The sequence below is a fragment of the Herpailurus yagouaroundi genome, unplaced genomic scaffold (assembly GCF_014898765.1).
Source record: "Herpailurus yagouaroundi ecotype Mexico unplaced genomic scaffold, PumYag 140, whole genome shotgun sequence".
Classification (NCBI taxonomy): Eukaryota; Metazoa; Chordata; class Mammalia; order Carnivora; family Felidae; genus Herpailurus; species Herpailurus yagouaroundi.
The window spans coordinates 93,456,562-93,474,026 of NW_024412395.1; the positions used below are offsets into that span (position 1 = coordinate 93,456,562).

The 17,465-nt window shown below is 48.5% G+C and overlaps 1 protein-coding gene across 2 annotated transcripts in view; it reads right to left on the reverse strand.

Annotated features, from left to right (window-relative positions):
- MREG (melanoregulin) overlaps positions 1-17,465 on the reverse strand; it is a 63,369-nt gene that overhangs the window by 41,378 nt on the left and 4,526 nt on the right. Inside the window, exons 1-2 of one of the 2 annotated variants that reach the window (XM_040476175.1) lie at positions 17,273-17,433; positions 305-464 (exon numbers count right to left, since the gene is read on the reverse strand). In XM_040476175.1, coding sequence (XP_040332109.1) covers positions 305-464; positions 17,273-17,367 — 255 coding nt within the window. In that variant the 5' untranslated portion in view covers positions 17,368-17,433. Of the gene's footprint in view, positions 1-304; positions 465-17,272; positions 17,434-17,465 lie in introns of those variants that run through there. The other variant, XM_040476176.1, reaches the window with a different exon arrangement.

Consider the following 17,465-nt stretch of genomic DNA (forward strand, 5'->3'; position numbering starts at 1 on the left):
AGCACCGGTTAAGCCATGCAAGATGATCAACTGTCTTCACCACCTTCAGCAACACTGCTTTGCTGTTTCTGTAACCCTTGCATAAGTGAGGTAATAACTGGAAGTCAGTCTTATCTGTTTATCGAGCCGGTCTACCAGGACCAGCTATAATTAGCAACCACAGGCTGCTAAAATACCTGCCCTCATTCCAAACATCTCCCCTTTCCTTCTTTTCTTTATTCCCAGCTGGCCTTCTCACTCACCGCTATGTGTTACTGGCCATTGTCATCGGCACACAGCAAGATCTCAAAAGGGGCTTGCTTACCTCTGAATCCTTGGCCTGCTGATTTCGAACGACTATCAAATTGTACAGGATTCGGTCGTCGTCTGCCTCTGTGTGGGATGCATCGTGAGGCATGCTCCACAAATTCTTTTCATCATCTCTCACCAGCGTTGCTCCAAATGAAGAATATGGATTGCTATCACTGTGGTGTTTAAAAAAAAAAAGGGTATAAGCATTTCATAACGTGTGTAATATATATAATATATGCATCCCATGTATGTAACATATGGTAACAATAAAAGGTACACTATATACCCTATAATATAAAACATAATATATAAATACATACATTTCTAATGACAAGGTATGAATTATTGTCTCCAATAATTAAGCATAGCACAATAGAACAATTTTAAAAATCACTTTGAAACTGGCAGAGAACAAAGCCTGGGTGGCTCAGCCGGTTAAGCGTCAGACTCTTTGACTTCAGCTCAGGTCATGATCTCACGGTTCATGAGTTTGAGCCCCAAGTTGGGCTCCTCACTGACAGCATGGAGACTGCTTGGGATTCTCTCTCTCTCGCTCTCTCTCTCTCTCTCTCTCTCTGCCCCTCCCCCACACATGCAATAAATAAACAAATACAAATAAATAAGTAACTTTGAAAAAGGCAGAGAACAGACCACACACCTGGGCAGAGGTAATTTCACTATGTTAAACATAAAATTTAGCACTACATATCCCAGCAACAAAAACAAGAAGGAAAATCCACTGGGAGAATAAAATTCTCGTGAGATTAAAAGAAGAAAACAATTCACAAGAAGAGGTGAACCTTTCACCGGCTCTGAATTCAAGGAAGCACCATAAATTTAGAGCACAATGGCACAGAATAGCCACCAAACTCCTTACGAGAAAATGAAGTGATAAAAATACGCGTATCCAAATACTTCCAGTAAACAATGTGGATGTTGAGTAAGAATTTCAGTAGCCCCCTTCTTGTATGTTTGCTTAATGATTTACCCTTCACAAGGTGGTATCCGTGCTTGGGCTTATGGAGGAGGTGAGCCGCAAAGTGTCATACTCAGGACATGCTTGTACATGGCCCTGGTTAGCTTCTGTGGGACGCACAGGGCGGGTCATGCCGAGGCTACTTCCTTCATCTAATTATATGTATGAAGCACTGACTTCATGTTAATCACAGGGCTCAGTAAAACTGAGTGAAACAGACATGATCCCGGTCCTTGGACCTCACTTACAGCCTAGGGAGGGGAATACATAAATGATCAGGTGACTATATAATGAAAAATGGGGTAAGTGCTATAAAGGGGGAGTTCAGGGAGCCTTGAGAGCCAGTGGGAGAAAGTATCAGGTACACATCATAAAGAAGGGGTGCTTGAGCTTTAAGTCGAAAGAACTATGTTCTAGGCAAATGAAACAACACATTCAAAGGCCCTGGGATGGGAGGGAGCAGGGTGTAGGAATTGGAAGAAAGAGAACATTGGTGACAAAGTGATTTGGCCATAGTGTTTTCCAACATTGACTAGAAATGTGGTCTTTATTCCTAAAAGCAAGGTAAGATGTAAAAGGGCTTCAAACAGGATGTGATATGACATGCATAGAATTACATCTTCAAAGCCCTTTCTGGTTAAAGTGTGGAGAATGCTTTAGAAGGCCAAGAGTGGATTTGGGAAATTCACTAACATGCAAGAGAGGTAACTCGGATGAGACACGACAGGTATGAGGATTAGAACAGTGGTGTAGAGAAAAGCACACTATTCAGGAACGTGGACAAGGTAGGAGCTCTCCGGCTTGTTCATCTGGATGGTGAGGGCTGTCATTTTCTGGAGCAGAGCTCTAGAATGTCCCGTGATCGTGGGGTGGCCAACACACCTGCAGATGTGACGTGAGACAATGACAAAGGAGGACCAGAAGAAGACTCCCAGATAAGCAGACAACCCCTGGGAAGGAGGGATAGGAGTAGCTGACCGACGGGCTGGAGGTCAATATTGAGATTTAAGCAAAAGCTAGCACTGGGGAAATCTTGTAATAGGAAGCGAAGTACTAGTCAGCAAAATGGGGTTCAGCAGCAGCAGGGGTGTGGGGGTCAGGCTACCAATCAGAGACTCAGACTTAGGAGAGCTGGCCAGGACCCACTTGTAGAAACTGGAGGAAAGGTGGGGATGGGGTTTTCGCACCAAGGCCATCAGGAGGCCAGCTATCTACATCAGACAGAGGGCTGAGACACCGGATCCTCAAATCCCTCAAGCTGCATGGTGGAGTGTAAGGGCTGGGACTGGACGAAGAGGTCAGAGCATTCCAGAAAGGGGCCACCTGTGGGGAAGCAGACACAGCACAGCCACACTGTTATCAGAGCCTCCCTGCCTCCACATAGGCTGCCCGACATGCAAAGGCTGAAACGCAGAAAGCCCTTCTTCTTAAGAGTGGTGAGCCAACGAAAGAGGACACAAATGAGGCCTCGGTGCCCTGGCCACCCGGGCTTTGACGAGCGTGTCAGATTCCTTCCTTCCTTCCTTCCTTCCTTCCTTCCTTCCTTCCTTCCTTCCTTCCCTCCCTCCCTCCCTCCCTCCCTCCCTCCCTCCTTCCTTCCTTCCTTCCTTCCTTCCTTCCTTCCTTCCTTCAGTTGTTTATTCGATGAACACGGAATGGATGCCTGCTGCATACTGGGCGCTAGGCTGGGTGTTTCGGGGGGACTTGAAACCAAAGAGGACATTGCCCCTACCCTTAGCGTAACTATAATGTAATGAGAAAGTGAAATTTTAAAAAGTTAAGTATAAACAGAATGTCGTAGGAGCAGAGAGGGAGTGACAACCTGTGTGTAGATAGGAGTTCAAGAAAGGTTTCATGAAGGTGACATCTAACCCAGACCTGATGAAGGCACAGCCTGTCGGCAGGAAGAGAAGCCCAGGGAAAGGAATTCTTGCACAGGGAACAGCAGGAGCAGCACACAGAGGCTTGAGGGGCCCACAGGGCTGGGGAATTTCCAGCGTCCCTGAGTGGTTCCACCAGGCGGGGCACGCACACAGGGAAACGGCGGGGTGGGAAGAAGAAAAGGTCATTTGGGGTCAGACTGATGACAGTGCTGGGGCTTGGGCTTTAGTTTCTGAACTGTGAAAAAGTGAAGGGGATTTTGAGCCTTGTCGGGTCTGGGTTTCAGAAATAACTCTGGAGAAGAAGGAACAACGACAAGGCTTAGGAGGCTTAGGAGACAGTAGGTGTGGTGTTCAGGGCCTGAACTTTGAGGTCCTATGTCAGGGCCCGGGAGCGGCTGTGGGGGTGGAGTGCAGCAGGGGATGGGCAGGGCTCCCCTGGCAGAGAAAGAAAGAAGCCCACAAACCAGCCACAACAAGAACGGCCGCTCAATTTAAATCTCATTTGCTGGGGTTACAAGGAAGGTTTCTTTGGGGAGGTGGAGTTCTGCTAATAAAAACATGTGTCCCCATCATGTGAAATACTGGTTGGGGTGAGCACGTACGTACGACGGTGTGGCTGGGGAAATGGGGCGGGGACGGTCATGAGAGGCCGCGCCGCAGTGCAGTGAGGCAGGCAATGGCAGTGCTAGTGCCCTGTGGCACGCAGCCCGGAGGTGCCAGGAGAGAGTCAGAGCGGATGTGGGCCAGGGATGCCTTTAACTGGGACGGCGCGGAGGAGGGAGGCCAAGGCTGACCTTGAGCTCACAGGGCAGTCAGAGAGGGGTCAGGATCCGGGTTTGGGAACAAGGGCAGGGCCGGACATGTAGACTAGGGAGAAATGCACCTGCGTTTCTATCGCCTCGACAGCCTGGGGAGTAAGGAAAGGTCTCACGGGGATAGCTAGACTTAAAAAGCAGGGATAGTGGGGTGATTGGAAAGAGCAGGTGAGAGCCGAGGAAGACAAAAAGTTGGGCCAAGAGGAATACCAAAGGGCAGGCAGACACCGGAGAGGTGCCCGTGACGCGAAGGGTACCGTCGTCACTTGCTTTCCGCCTGACAGATTTTACAGCCACTGACACACCATCTCTGCACCACACAGCGCTTTGCACAAGGGCTTCCACGTCCCATCCTTCCTGTTACACAACCATCTGAGGTCAGAAGAGTAAGTAACACTATCCTGCTTTGCAGACAGGGACCAGCCTTAGGAGTTGCTTGACTTTCGTTGCTTAGGCGGCCAGCTGACAGCGTCCTCCCGGCATGAGGTCCCCCGTGGGGTGGCTCCAAGCAGTACATGTCACAGACGTGACCTCCAAATGCCGTGATGGGGATACACTCACGAATGGAGCGGCTCAGATAACAGCTACCCGTGTGAAGCCCTCCCTGCACAAACCGGCAAGTTCCCCCGGGGCATCCCCTCCTGGCATCCAGACCCCAGGGGCACACAGAAGCTGCAGCCATGGCTGCTGATGCCATGGTACACGTCCCTCTCGGGCCACGAAACCCTAGTACTTTCCTGAAGCCACTCTTTTATTTGTCCCCGAATCTGTTTCATTTGTGTAAGTCTTGACTCTTCAACGAGCTGGTGAGTTCCTCTAGGGCAGAGATTGTACCCTGGACCTTCTGACATTCCACATGACCTGGCAGGGTGGGGCGCAAAGAAGGTGCTTCAAAAGTACTTGTCAAAAAAGTAAATAAAAAATAAACAAATAAAAGTACTTGTCGAAAGCAGCAAAGTGACCTATTAAAGGAAATCTCAGACATAATTCATTGTCGTCACCTTTTTAAAGCTTCCCAAAAGCAGGTTTAGAAATTAGCCAGAATCCACCTGCATAATCGGTAACCGACATTTGACCATGAATACTCTAGCCACTTTTCTAGCAATCCACAATTTCTTTGCATGTTTTGAGCTTATGACAGGTGCCTCCCTGGCAAGCCCCCTGCCTCTAACAACCAGTCTCTCTCTCCCTCCCTCTTTGTCTCTCTCTCTTCTCTTTCACCCAACACACACACACTCACACATGAACATGCGTGGCTCCGGCCAATGCAAAACACAGCCTCTCCTGCTTAATCCGCACACCTAAAGGACGCTCTACAGGACAGCCACCACCAGGCCCGTTTAGAAGGGCTCATGTCTCCAGACAGGGGCTGCCTCCAGAGTTCTCTCCATGCCTCGCCCTTCCCTAATTGTGAGCAGCGTTGCCCTGGCATCCTATGAGTGTCAGACTGCCTGGTCACTGACACCTGGGGGGACATACAACAGGAAAGAGAATCGAGAGCTTCTGCCTCTGGGTGAGCAATAACTCTGACCCGTGGTGTTTTCTTGTGGCTCCCGCCGTCCTCCTGAGTGTGGAATCTGACCTGTGCATCTGGTCAACCAAACACTGGTCAAGGTGAAGGTGAAGGAGGGTGTGTGTTCATGCAGAAGGTTCTGTCAAACCCCACCCCAACCGGCTCACTGGATCCCGGATTCTGTGCTCTGGCATGCTAGTCCCTGCTCCTTTTATCCTGTACCGTTACTTACCCACGGCATTAATCCACTTTATTTTAAAATTTTAAACCCTTGGAGTGGAGATACCAGAAGAAAGAAATGTCTAAAGCAAACAACTAGAGAGCTTGGGAACCTTGTGTGCCAGAGACTGTGAAGGGAATTTTACTGTGTAAAGAGAATCCAGTGCAAAGGCCCTGAGGTCTGAGCCCAGGTAGCCCAGGGAGGACAGAAGGCAGGGAGGGAGGGCAGGTTGAGTCAGGAACTTCATTTTCTCTCCCTGCCCCCTATAATGTTTCTAAAAGGTTCTAAAGAAAGTGAGAGCAGCTGTTTTGCCCCTGGCCACCATCTGCTGATGATAAATATTTTATTAACCTCGGGTATTTGAGAGGTGGGTCTGAAGTTACATTAGAAGCAGAAGCGGCTTTCACTCCCAAAATGTAGGATGATTCTACCCCTAACCCCACCGGGGAGCACAAGACTGAATCACTCCAGAGTCTCTCCTTTCCACCCATCTACAGCTCACAGGAGACTCAAGGCCTAGCAACACTGGACTTCCCCCCCCCAGGGACTGTGGGTGCAAAGTGCTGGTGGGCATTAAGGCTGCTTACCAAGAGTTTCCAGAACTTTCCATGAGTCCTCACTACCAACCATGTGTAAAAGATTTTGGAAGTCCCCACAGCATACCAGGCTGGCTGCTGATGCCCACAGCTGCAGTGACTTTACTGTTCTCCCCACAGACAGGCTGTGTGTCCATGTTCTCCGGTTTAAGACCGAAGGCCTGGGTGGCACAGTCACTAAGTGTCCAACTCTTGATCCCAGCTCAAGTCATGAGCTCATGGTTTGTGAGTTTGAGGCCCATGTTGGGCTCTGCATTGATCATGCAGAGCCTGCTTGGGATTCTCTCTCTCTCCCCCCCTCTCTCTCTCCAAATAAACTAAAAAAAAAAAAGAAAAGAAAAGAAAAAGAAAAAAGATTGAAATCCCCAAAACAGTGAAGACACAAAATCTCCAGTAAACAGCAACCAAAGGTCTCAAAAGGCAGACCCCAAAGGCTGCCTGGTGGCACCCCCTTGACTACTTAAGGACTCCTCAACCGATTTCCCACCAAGAACTGAATTGCCTATGGAGCCCCTGGTTTCCAGAACTTTCCCTTCCTCTCTAAGGAAACCTCCCAATGACAGGGCAGGTGGATCCAAGATCCTCTCCCTCTCCTTCTTTTCCCCTTCCCCCTCCATCTCTGTCTCTCTCTCTCTCTCTCTCTCCCCTTCCCCCTCCCCCTCCCTCCTTCCCTTCTTTCTTCCAGTCTTTCCTCCCTCCCTGCCTCCCTTCTTCCCTCCTTACTTTCCCTCCCTTTTTCCTTCCTTCCCTCCTGCCGGATACTCTGGCTCTTTCTCAAAGCTTACAAGATCCATTATTTAACCACAGTGTAAACATGGCTCCACAGATCTCGGAGTTCTTCTCAGCACGTCACCACCGAAGTCCATGACTTCCTTCAATGCCAGAGTCACAACCCGCCTCAGTGTGAAGGATGAAAAGCAGCGACGCGGGGCCTGTGCTGTGGCCCTGCTGCCTGTCCTGTGCTCCTGGGCTCCCTGCCTTCCGTGGCCATTGTGTCTCATGCCTTTGTACGGTGCCGTCAGGCCTGCAGATGGCCCGGACAGAAACCCTGTGAGGCGGGCAGGGAGGCTGAGGAGACGCCAGGGCTCAGGAGAATGAGACCCAGTCCTTGGTCCCTCCTCTGCTCGCACTCATCCTGGTCACCTCACCCAGTCTCAGGGGTTCAAATACCACCTGCATGAGGAAGGTTCCTAAGTCTATACCTGTGTCCGCAGGCTCCTACGCCTCCTGCCTCTTCCCCATTTCTGTGGATGTGTGATGGAGGGCTCGAGCACACCGTGGTCAAAGCCAAGAGCCTGGTCCTCCCACGGGCCTCCCCACCAGCAGGCTCTGCTTGGATAATGGAACCTGCATCCTTCCAACCGTTCAGGCCAAAATCTTTGACGTCATCCTCGGCTCTCTCGTCCCCTACCTCCAGTCCATCAGAAAGTTCTATTGGCTCTACGTGAAAAAAAATGTCCACCTCTGCCCCTGCAACCCCAAGCCAAGGATAAAAGGAATAGGCACTAACACACCACAGCACGGAGTCTGGGATCTGGTGAGCCAGGGTGGGACGGTACGTCTTATATAAGAATCCCTGCAATTATTTTTTCCGCTGGTCTACCTCTTGCTACCATTGCCTCCCACCAATTCCATCCCTAATACAACAGCCAAAGCGATCCCTTTACGATGTAAATCAGACCGCGTCACCCCTCCCTCAAAACCCATTCGGTCTAGAATATAAGGCAAAGTCATCCAGTGTTCTGTGAGGCCCCATATGACACCCCAGGCACTCTGGCCTCTTCGCTGTTCCCTGAACCCCTCAGTCACACTGGCTGATCCTTCTACCTAGAATGCTTTCCCCCAGGTATCCACACACCTCACTCTCTCCCCTTCAAATTTTTATTTACACATCAGCTCCCCGGGGCGCCTGGGTGGCTCGGTTGGTTAAGCATCCAACATCAGGTCATGATCTTGCGGTTTGTGAGTTCGAGCCCTGTATTGGGCTCTGTGTTGACAGCTCGGAGCCTGGAACCTGCTTTGGATTCTGTGTCTCCCTCTCTCTCTCTGCCCCTCCCCTGCTTGCACTCTGTCTCTCTCTCTCTCTCAAAAATAAATAAACATTAAGAGTAAATTTTTAATAAGTAAATAAATAAAATAAACACCAGCTCCTCAATGAAGCCTGCCCTGAATAATCTACTTAAAATGGCAAGCATGCTCCCCTGCCCATGCTCTGCCTTTTCTTTTTCCTGTGCACTTACTTACCTTCCAATTTACCTATTACATTTGCTGCTTCCTCTCCCACTAGAATAAAAGCCCCATGGGGACAGGACCACTACCTACTTTGCTCAGTGATATACTGCAAACGCTTAGAACACCACCCGGCTCGTGGAAGATGCTCAGAAAATATTTGCTGAATGATGAATTGTTGTTTCCCGAGTTCACAGGCCTCTGAATGGCAGAAATGAGTCTAGAATCCTTGTGTCCAGACTCACAGGCCAATTAACATTTTTTAGCTACTTAAGCTTATAAAAGTAGGCTCATAGTCTTGTGGGAAGAAGCAGACAGTTATGTCAGGTGACACTCAGTGCTCTGAAGCCCTTTATTCACATGGTGGATGAGGGACAGAGAGAGGGCATGGGGGGCACTGTTTTAAAAAGGGTTGTGAGGGGCGCCTGGGTGGTGCAGTCGGTTAAGCGTCCGACTTCAGCCAGGTCACGATCTCGCGGTCCGTGAGTTCGAGCCCCGCGTCAGGCTCTGGGCTGATGGCTCGGAGCCTGGAGCCTGTTTCCGATTCTGTGTCTCCCTCTCTCTCTGCTCCTCCCCCGTTCATGCTCTGTCTCTCTCTGTCCCAAAAATAAATAAAAAACGTTGGAAAAAAAAATTTTTAAAAGGGTTGTGAGGGAAGCACTTTATGACAAAATGATTTCGAGCACTGACTTGAATAAAGTGAGAGAGTTACGCATACAGGTAAGTGGAGGAAGAACATTCTAAGTGGGCAGGGCAGGAAGTTCAAAGGCCCTGAGGCAGCAGCATGCTTGGTGTATCTGAGGCCAGTATGGCTGAAAGATGAACAGTTTTACCTTATGTGCTGACTCTAAAATCGAAACCTTGTGTAATAGCCCTAATGTGGAAACCACCCAAAAGTTTGCCAACAGAACAGATGAACAAAACGGATGCCCTATAAACCAATGAGAATCACAAACCAAGCTATACATAGCAACTTGGATGGCTCTCACACAGTTTGGTCTCACTTAGGTAAAGTTTAAAAGCAGGCAAAAATGAAAATACACTTTTAAGGTGCACACATATGTGGGAAAGCTATAAAGAAAAGCCAGGAAATGACTATCACAAAGGTCTAGATACAATCAGGAGTGGGGGGATACAGGATGAAAGGCAGCTATCTCTTGCCCTGGAAGGTGGTTACAAGAATATTCACTTCATAGGTGTTGTTTATACTGTACATATTTTTAATTTTTATATGTTTTTAATTTCTAATATTATACATATAAACCCGAGTTTTTAAAAGCTAGGAAAAAAATAATAAGAGGCAATACAGTAAACTCTTACCACCTTTCAGGCAGTACAAGGGAATGATAGATACACACTGTCTCACCAAGATTATTCCCTAAAAAAAGCACAGAAGAACAGAGTGCACAGCATACAGTTGGTACAAAACTAGTGTTTATTAACCAGACTAAAAAGGATTTCCATCACTAAGTACAAAAAAAAAAAAAAAAAACCTATTTTACCCAACATTTAAGCAGAATTTACTTTTTAAACAAAGGTGGAGTGATAAGATCACTTCAAGAGATCTAGAGAATGAAAAGTTCCAGGAAACCTAGATCATGCGATGCCTAAGGGAAAGAAATTTCATCTTCTCAGGAACTTCCAATGTCACTGAGATTGACTTATGCAACTCACGAACGGGGAAGAGGGACACTGGAGGTGCCCTGGGAAGAAAACCTTTAAAAGTCATCCTTAGACCAACCTTGAGGGGCTGACTTCTTGGTAAAGCATTTACCTCCTACTCATTGGACGTGAGGCCCTGTTCTGGGAACTGTGCCCTTGACCTCCACCCCTCTTCTCTTTTAAGAAGGTAAATGTACAGGCTTTGCAACAGATCCTTCCAGCCCCTTCCTGCAGCAGGAATCTTTTGTGCCTCTCTAGGCGCTTCCTGTGAATCACCGTCTGGCCCAGGGCTCCAGGCTTTGTACCTGCCAGTTCTGCAGGAAGTCATGGGTGAGCTGTGTTAGCTCGGAGAAGCCTGCCACACATAATGGGAAAAGAGTCAGGCCATCTGGGCCCCGGGCTGAGAGATCTCACTGACACGAACACTCCAGCCAACATTGTTTAAAGCCCTTCCGAGGGGAGAAGACAATTTATTCAACTCAGAGGTCACGGGAGCCCACGCCGTGAAAGGAAAAACTGCACACATGTGAAGAAAGGATTATTGTCCTTCTTGAGCTGGTGGTGACTGCCTTCCAAACAACTTAAACCCACCACTTTCCTTTCCCACAGGCAGCTGCTTTCACCAGCCTGAATCAGAACATTGGGTCCAGTGGCTCTCGATCCCAGGTTGTAAGGATTCAGGGCAAGTCTCATCCGTCAAACACAGTTTCTAGCACACAGCCCATAAGCCGCTAGCTACACCCCTCCCTGCATACTAGGGTTAGGTGGCCCCTGCTATTTCTACGGCACTAGAATAGAATAGGAGTTGATTCCCAGCTCAGCCAGCTATGTCTCTGAGCTAGCTACAGAAGCTCTTGTGCCTCAGTTTCTTCAACTGTCAGGTGGGGATTATAGACCCAGTGACAGCTGAGGCTCCTCATTCCCATATCTGTACCTTTTCCCACGTACTGAAATTTATCTGTCCTCCGAAATCAAATCACCGATGCTGGTGGTGCTTTGGCAGCCCCTGAGGGAGGGGCACGTCCCCAGCTGAGGTCCAACAAGGCAATGCTCTGCCTCTTTGTTTCAGCTGTCATCCTGTACACGAGTGGACTTTGCGTGGTGTATTTAATGCCGCGTCATTTGCATTTTTGTGCTATTTATTGGTGATTCTGCTGTTGAGAATGGCCCCCCAGCACGGTGCGGCAGAACTAAAATATGTGTGTTCGACGAGCCTCACTCAGGCATCAGTCACAGCGCCGCTGGCCCTGAGTGCAATGTCAATGGATCAACAATATACTAAAACTAAGGTGTCTTTACGCAGAAGCACACAGAAAACAAGATACGTGTGGACCAGCTAACAAGTCGACTCGCAGGACAACAACCCTGGATTTTCCCCTCGGAGCAATGGGTACTTTCAGTCACCATCTGCGGGGGCCACAGCACATAGCCACAAAGAATAACGAGAATCGGGTGTACCTCACAGGGTTACGGCAAAGATTTAAGTAACAGGCATACAGACAGCGGCCAGTACACGGGGAACGCTAAGCACGACCTATGAAAGGTCAGGAGAGCTGAGCGGGGAGGGCTCCCCGTCCCCACCTCAGTCCTCACCCCCATCTGCATACCCAAGCAGGAGCCGCAGACGGAACGTTCCTCGATGGTCCGGGAAGTTCCATTCTGTTGCCCACACTCACACGCCCTGTTCCAGGCCTTCTCAGAACCGCATGAAACAACCATCAAAGAGCAAACTGAGGTTTTATTTTATTTTTCTCTACTGGGGACTCCAGGCACTGCAGAAAGAGGAAACCCCGACGGCTGTAAATTCTGAGAGATACGTCCGTACATTCTGCTATCCGGCACGGAGGCTGTGGACGGGCATGGAGGAGAGCAGGGAGCCAAAGAGATGTGGAAGCTCATTACATGGTTCACGTAGGTGGCTGAAGGGAGAGCCACAAATGAAAACTCAGCCGTGGTTGTAATTCTCCCCCTTTCTTCCTTAGCTCTTCAACAAGTGGACAGTCATGGTGCTTATCGGTTATCGACAGCCAACAGAAATTAGAGCTTAGAGTAAGTAACAGTTAGAGAGTAAGAATTGCACTTCTCTGCAAAACTTCAGTGACCTTCGTGAGATATGCTTTAGTGTCATTCCGTGGCAGGCTCTTCCAGGCCCCCCATGCCCGTCTGTATTGGATGTCATGTGGCAGTAAACTCTGGTGCCAGAGGGCCTGGACCTCGCTCTGCTTAAAGGCTGTGCCGACTGCAGCTGCGCCTCTAGAATCGTATCATTTCAAGGGTCACAACTCACGCTCATGGGGGATTTTTGTATGGCAAGAGTATGCTTTCATCGCCGATGGAAGAAAGCCATGCTATAAAAGTGAAATAAAAACCAATGCATTAAGCTCACTGAGCTCAAACATTTTCCCAAAAGTACCCCGTAGTGGGTTGAATAGCATCCCCTAAAAGGATACGTCCAAGTCCCAACCCCCGGTTCCTGTGAACGTGACCTTATTTGGAAATAGGGGCTTTGCAGGTGTGATTAAGTTAAGGATCTTGAGACGTGATTAACCTGGATTTACAACGGACCCTACATCCAATGACTGGTGCCCTGGCAAGAGCAAAGAGATAGGCCTTTGCGACAGAGGAGAGAGCACAGGGAAGAAGACAGAGGCAAAGTCTGCAACTGAGCCGCCAGGAGCCAATGACACCAGGAGCCACCAAAAGCTGAACCCTGCAAGAAGCAATTCTCCCTAGAGTCTTTCTGGCTTCCAGAACTGTGAACAAATACATTTCTGTTGGTTTAGGCTACCAAATTCATGGTAGTTTGTTGCGCCAGTCCTAGGAAACTAACGATACGCACCCCATATGTTCCTTTTAATTAGTAACATGAAACCTCGAGCCAAAAAGTCATTCACTGTTTTACAGACAAGTGATCAATGGGCTCGCCATCCCAAAAAAATCCATTTGTCCTCCATGCACGTTGGTTTGTTGTGGTTTTGATCACTATTTACATTAGGGAAAGGAATTAGTGCAGGGAAGAATGGCACGCAGAACCTCCGACCTTCCACGGTGATTGAAAACAGGAGTCTTCTAGGATTCCGTCCTAAAATCGGAGTCAAGGGCAGAAAACCGTGAAACTGAACAAAACCTCTGCTTTTCTTTGGGCCTGGAGCCTGGTGTCGAGGTCAGGCCACGTGTCCTTTCTCCAGACCTACTCTCAAGCTTCCTGGCATTAGAGATGACTGCTCACCTATTCGCTGGTGAAGCAGCCCCGGGCGGCTATGGAGTTGGGCAATCTGGCTGGGGTGGCAGCACCCACCTTCGAACTGTAATAAGCACAGGTGAGCGACCGAGGGATGAAAAGGAAGTAAAGAGAAACCATCACAACCTGGGGTAACTTTCCAAGGCTTCATCACAAAGCTGGCAACTGACATGGGCCTTAAGAAGAGTAGACTCTTGAGAAGTAGGACAGAAAAACAAAAAGTGAGGCCCCTGGGCGGCTCGGTCGGTTAAGCGTCCGACTTTGGCTCAGGTCGTGATCTCACAGTTCATGATTTCAAGCCCTGCTCTGGGCTCTGTGCTGACAGTTCAGAGCTTGGCGCCTGCTTCAGATTCCGTGTCTCCCTCTCTCTCTCTCTCTCTCTCTCTGCTTGTCCCCCGACCATGCTTTGTCTCTGTCTCTCCAAAATAAATAAACGTTAAAAAAAATTTATAAAAAGACAAAAACAAAAAGATGTCTAGCTAACAAATGTGACATGGGCAAAGACGCCAGGACGGAAAGCAGTGTGACTGCACCTGTCACAAGCAGAAACTAGAGAAAGCAAAATCAGAGAATCCGAGGAAAGAGGAAGCACGAAAGAAGGCGCGGATGGTCAGCACAGAACTGTGTCCTGCACACTGAGAATACAACATCACACTTCTTTGTCTTGTAACCTTCAAGAGAGCAGTGTTCATGTAGTCAGGCAGGGGGCAGAAACCAGACTTCACAGTGGATGGGTGCTAAAGAAGACAGGGAGGGGGGCACAGTGAACAACTCTTTCAAGACATTTGTGCCAGCCACAAAGGAAAGCAAAGGATGGCAATTAAAGGGCTTGGCCATATCAGGATGAATTTTCCGTCAGGGGAGGCCTCAGCATATTTCTAGAACAAGGGGAAAGAAAGAACCAGTGGAACAGAGAGAAATACAGATTGCAAAGCAGACAAGGGACAGGCTTTTCCCTTCAGGTACACGGTTCCAGAAAAGGCAAAAAGAATGAGGTCGAAACATAAAAGGCATGATCAGACTGGCAAAGGAGGAGAGACTAGGAGCCGGTTTTCGGGAAAGAACAAGAATCCCTAGTGCATTCTGGAACAGGATTGCAGGTGACCATGCAGACAAAAGACAAGTGTCATTTCCTCAACCACACCTCTTCCAGGCACCGTTACCTAAGGGCATGAAACAAAACCTGAAAACCATTACTTTACCATCAAGGACTTAGCTGAGAGGAGGGCATCTATACAAAACCTTTCTTTATAAATGAAAGGAAAAAAAGAAAAAAGATGATGCAAAGAATGAAGTTCTCCATAAAATTAAAATTAAGGCCATCTGGCCACATGATTTCACCACATCAAGATTTCAAACCAGTCACTCTGGAAAACAATCTGGCAGTCTGTCAAAAAGTTAAATGTAGAATTACTATACAACCCAGCCATTCCACTCCTAAGCATATACCCACGATCACTGAAAACACACATCTGCTCAAAAACTTGTACACAAACGGTCACAGCCCCAAAGCAGAAACAACCCAAATGCCCATCGGTTGATGAATGGATAAGGAGATATGTAAATCTTACATCATGGATGAACCCCCAAAACACGATGCTGAGTGAAAGAAGCCAGACGCCAAGGCCACATATGTATGATTCCATTTTTACCAAATTTCCAGAATAGCAAATCTATGAAGACAGAAAGCAGATTAGTTGCTGCAGGAGAAGGGGCCGGGCAAGGAAGGGAGAGTGGCGAGTGACTGCTTAATGGGTGTGGTGTTTCTTTCAGTAGTGATGAAAATGTTCTCTATTAGAGAGTGGTGATGATTGCACAACTTTGTGAATATACAAAGAAAAAAAAAAAAAAACACTGAACTTCTCACTTTAAGAATAAATAAACAAACAAAAAGGGTTTCAAACCAGACCTGCTGATGACGTGAGTAGGAAAAAACATACAGGTACCCACACACACACCTATCACTGCCCCACACATCAATCACTAAGTGGCTCTTCCCAAACCTTGCTACCCTGAAATGATGCCAGAATTGACACTGAACCACAAAAGACCAGTCCACCCATATTCACAGGCTCAGAAGAATAACAATGATAATTAACAACAACTAGACTTTATTGAGTGTTTACTATGTGTCAGACATTCTACTAAACGCTTACAGGGATTAGCTCATTTCATTTCTCATAGAAACCCTTTGAGGTACACATTGTTCTCATCCCCATTTTATAGATGAGGAAATTAAGGCACAAATAAGTTCCATAATTTGTGCCCAGTCACCCAGTTGGAATTTTCACCCCAAACAATCTGACTCGTGAGGACTATCCATACTGTTCTGTCCCCCATTGGCTCCATCCTCCTAAAAATCACTTGCAAAATGTACCGACTTACAGTAAACCAGGGCAGGTCAAGATTTTTAACTCCAATAGCAATCCTGGATGGAAGACTGGAAAGACCCAAGGCACTGAGAAGGAGTGCTGTATTTCTAGTGACAGTGAATATTGACAAGTTGGATGTACAAGCCAAGCATGAAATTCTAGGTTGTTACCCACTTCATTTGGGACCAAGGGAACTTCACCAGATGTCTCCGTGCCCATGTTGACCCAACAATCTAAGTGGGAAACCATCAGCAAGGGCACACAAAAACATTGTGTATTGTGTGTAGAATTGTTTACATATAAAAGAACGTGACCCGTATGTTTACATACATGCGTGCTCACTAAGCAGTGAGGGGCAGATGGTAAATCCCAAACCCTAAATCATAGGAGTGAGAGATGAATAAGCAGAAAGCAATCCAAGAAGACTGCTTGGGGGCAGGGGTGGGGGAGGGTGTTGAGAACCAGCATTTAGGAGGGGCGGGAAAGATCAAGGTCACTCCTTGAGGCAATGGTGAGGGGAATAAGAAGGCTGGATTGTTCCTAGAGCGGCCAGGATGCCTGTCTGGTTAAATCAAGGAGTCCGCAGTATTTAATATGCTGGAAAATAAGAGTGGGCAGGCAGTAAGGGGATACATAAGACCTCAAAAGTCAAGGGAAGTGTTTGGACCTGACAGAGTAAGAAAAGGTAAATCATGCTTTGGAAAAGTAACGAAAGCTTTATCTTGTCAACTGCACACTGCATAAAAAAACACTGGCTTCAATATTTGCTTACCAAACCCTTGACTTTCACTTCACGTGCTGTTCCCTAATTCCATGTTAAATCTTTCGTTTCTATCCTGTCTACCTCCAAGGCATGCCCTTGTGGAACCTTCGTTTCATCAAAGCGGAGGTACAAAATAATTGCTTAAAATGACAGCCCCGAACAAAACTGTGTCTTACGGCCCTTCAACAAAGCCACGCCAAATGTGCATCCAATTTCCTCACGCTTCCTAACTTCACCTGTAATGGAGACCACATCCCAGGGAACAGGATGCCCCTTCAGAAAGTAGGCATTTTTTTAAATGTGAAAAATATCCCCTGTGCTCAGTCACTTAAATTGTCTGTCTTTGGTAATAAACTTGAATGCAAAGTATCCAACTTGTTTTTTTCCCCCTGGGTGAAACAGAAACTCACAGGCGTCCGTTTCACTCAAATACGCCTATCCGTACGCAGTCGGTCACAGCAAAGGACCCAAATCGAGCCCCTTTGCAAACTTCTCTCCGGTCCCTCCCTTGGCGCGGATTTCCACACGCATCCACCCGGGTCTCCGGCGTCTCCGGGGATCTGTGGCGGCGGGCAGATGTCTCACCCAGGGGGCAGGGTCTCCAGGAAGGGACCAAGGGGCGCCTCAGGGGGCACCGCGAAGCCCAGCCCGCCTCCCCAGCTCGGACCAGCGCGCAGGCACCGGGCTCCGCGCGGCCGGCCGCGCACCCACCTGACCAGGGGCTCCTTCTCGGGCACGGCGGGCCCCTCCAGGCACCTGCACGGGCAGCAGCAGCACACGGTCCTCAGCCAGTCCCGCGGCCCCATGGGGAGCGAGGTGCCCCACGGCGCCGGCACGCTGGGAGACCGCCGCGGCGGCGGCGGCGGCGGCGAGCGAGCGCGGCTGGGGCGCGGCCACCCGGCCG